This window comes from Condylura cristata, unplaced genomic scaffold (assembly GCF_000260355.1).
Source record: "Condylura cristata isolate star-nosed mole 26May11 unplaced genomic scaffold, ConCri1.0 scaffold00020, whole genome shotgun sequence".
NCBI lineage: Eukaryota > Metazoa > Chordata > Mammalia > Eulipotyphla > Talpidae > Condylura > Condylura cristata.
The window spans coordinates 39,117,051-39,117,974 of NW_004567121.1; the positions used below are offsets into that span (position 1 = coordinate 39,117,051).

At 71.4% G+C, this 924-nt stretch overlaps 1 protein-coding gene across 1 annotated transcript in view; it reads right to left on the bottom strand.

The window, feature by feature from the left end:
- The window catches only part of ALLC (allantoicase), a 25,842-nt gene that overhangs the window by 690 nt on the left and 24,228 nt on the right, over positions 1-924 (bottom strand). Inside the window, exons 3-4 of the mRNA XM_012727375.1 lie at positions 852-909; positions 43-171 (exon numbers count right to left, since the gene is read on the bottom strand). Of these exons, the coding sequence (XP_012582829.1) occupies positions 43-171; positions 852-909 (187 nt within the window). The remainder of the gene's footprint in view (positions 1-42; positions 172-851; positions 910-924) is intronic.

Here is a 924-nt window from a genome sequence, read left to right on the forward strand (position 1 = left end):
AGGGCCGGGGGCTCCCTGCACCCCGGCCGCACCCCGTCACACAGGCCGGGCCTGGGGGTTACCTTTGAAGTGCTCCGTGTCGATTTCTATCTGCGTTATCACCCCCGGATGCGCCAGTCGGAAAACGGCCCACTCGCACCCCTCGGTGAGGAGGACCCCGTTCTCGTCACTCTGGGGTTCAGGAGAGGAAGGTGAGCCCGGGCTGCTCAGGAACCCCCAAACTGGGAAGGGGTGCCTTATAGACACCTCTGCTCTCCCAGTGGGGCAGCAGGCCGCCTCCTGGGTCAGCTGCCCTTTGCGGTCACCCGGGGCCTCGCGGCTGCGGGCTCCCTGGCCGCTGCCTGCTGTGCAGGGGGTCCCGGGTCGGTTCTCCGGCCCAGAGAAGGTCCCACCAGAGGGCCTGGCCCTGCCTGCGCCCCCTCGGCCTGGTGGGTGACCAGGGGCCTCCGGGCTGAGCCCAAGCCCTTTTCTACCAGTAAGACTTTGTTCGTTTCTGCTGGAAATGCGGGGCGCTGGGAGGGAGCCTGGAGACGACTCGAGGTCCGGTCCCATGGGCCAGCGCTGCCCGGCGCACCTGCCCCACCCGGCCCCCAACCTCCAGCTCCCCCCTCGCGTCCGCCCTCTCCCCTCCCCCCCTCCCCCTCCACTGGCCCCTAGAGCCCACTGTGTGGCTCTCGCCTGACCGCAGCGTGCAGGCTGAGTGGGCGCCTGCCCAGACTGGCCAGCGGGCTGCGGGACAGCCGGCACAGGGCCGCGGCGAGACACGCTGGGCTGAGATGGCCGCGGAGGCGCCCAGCAGCGCCACCACCGGCGGGAAGAGACCGCTCGGGCCGCGCGGGGCGGGGCCGTACCTGCAGGATGGGGGGCCTGTCCTGCCTCCTCGCTGTCTCCCAGCCGTCTGCCGCCGACCTGGCCTTGCCCACG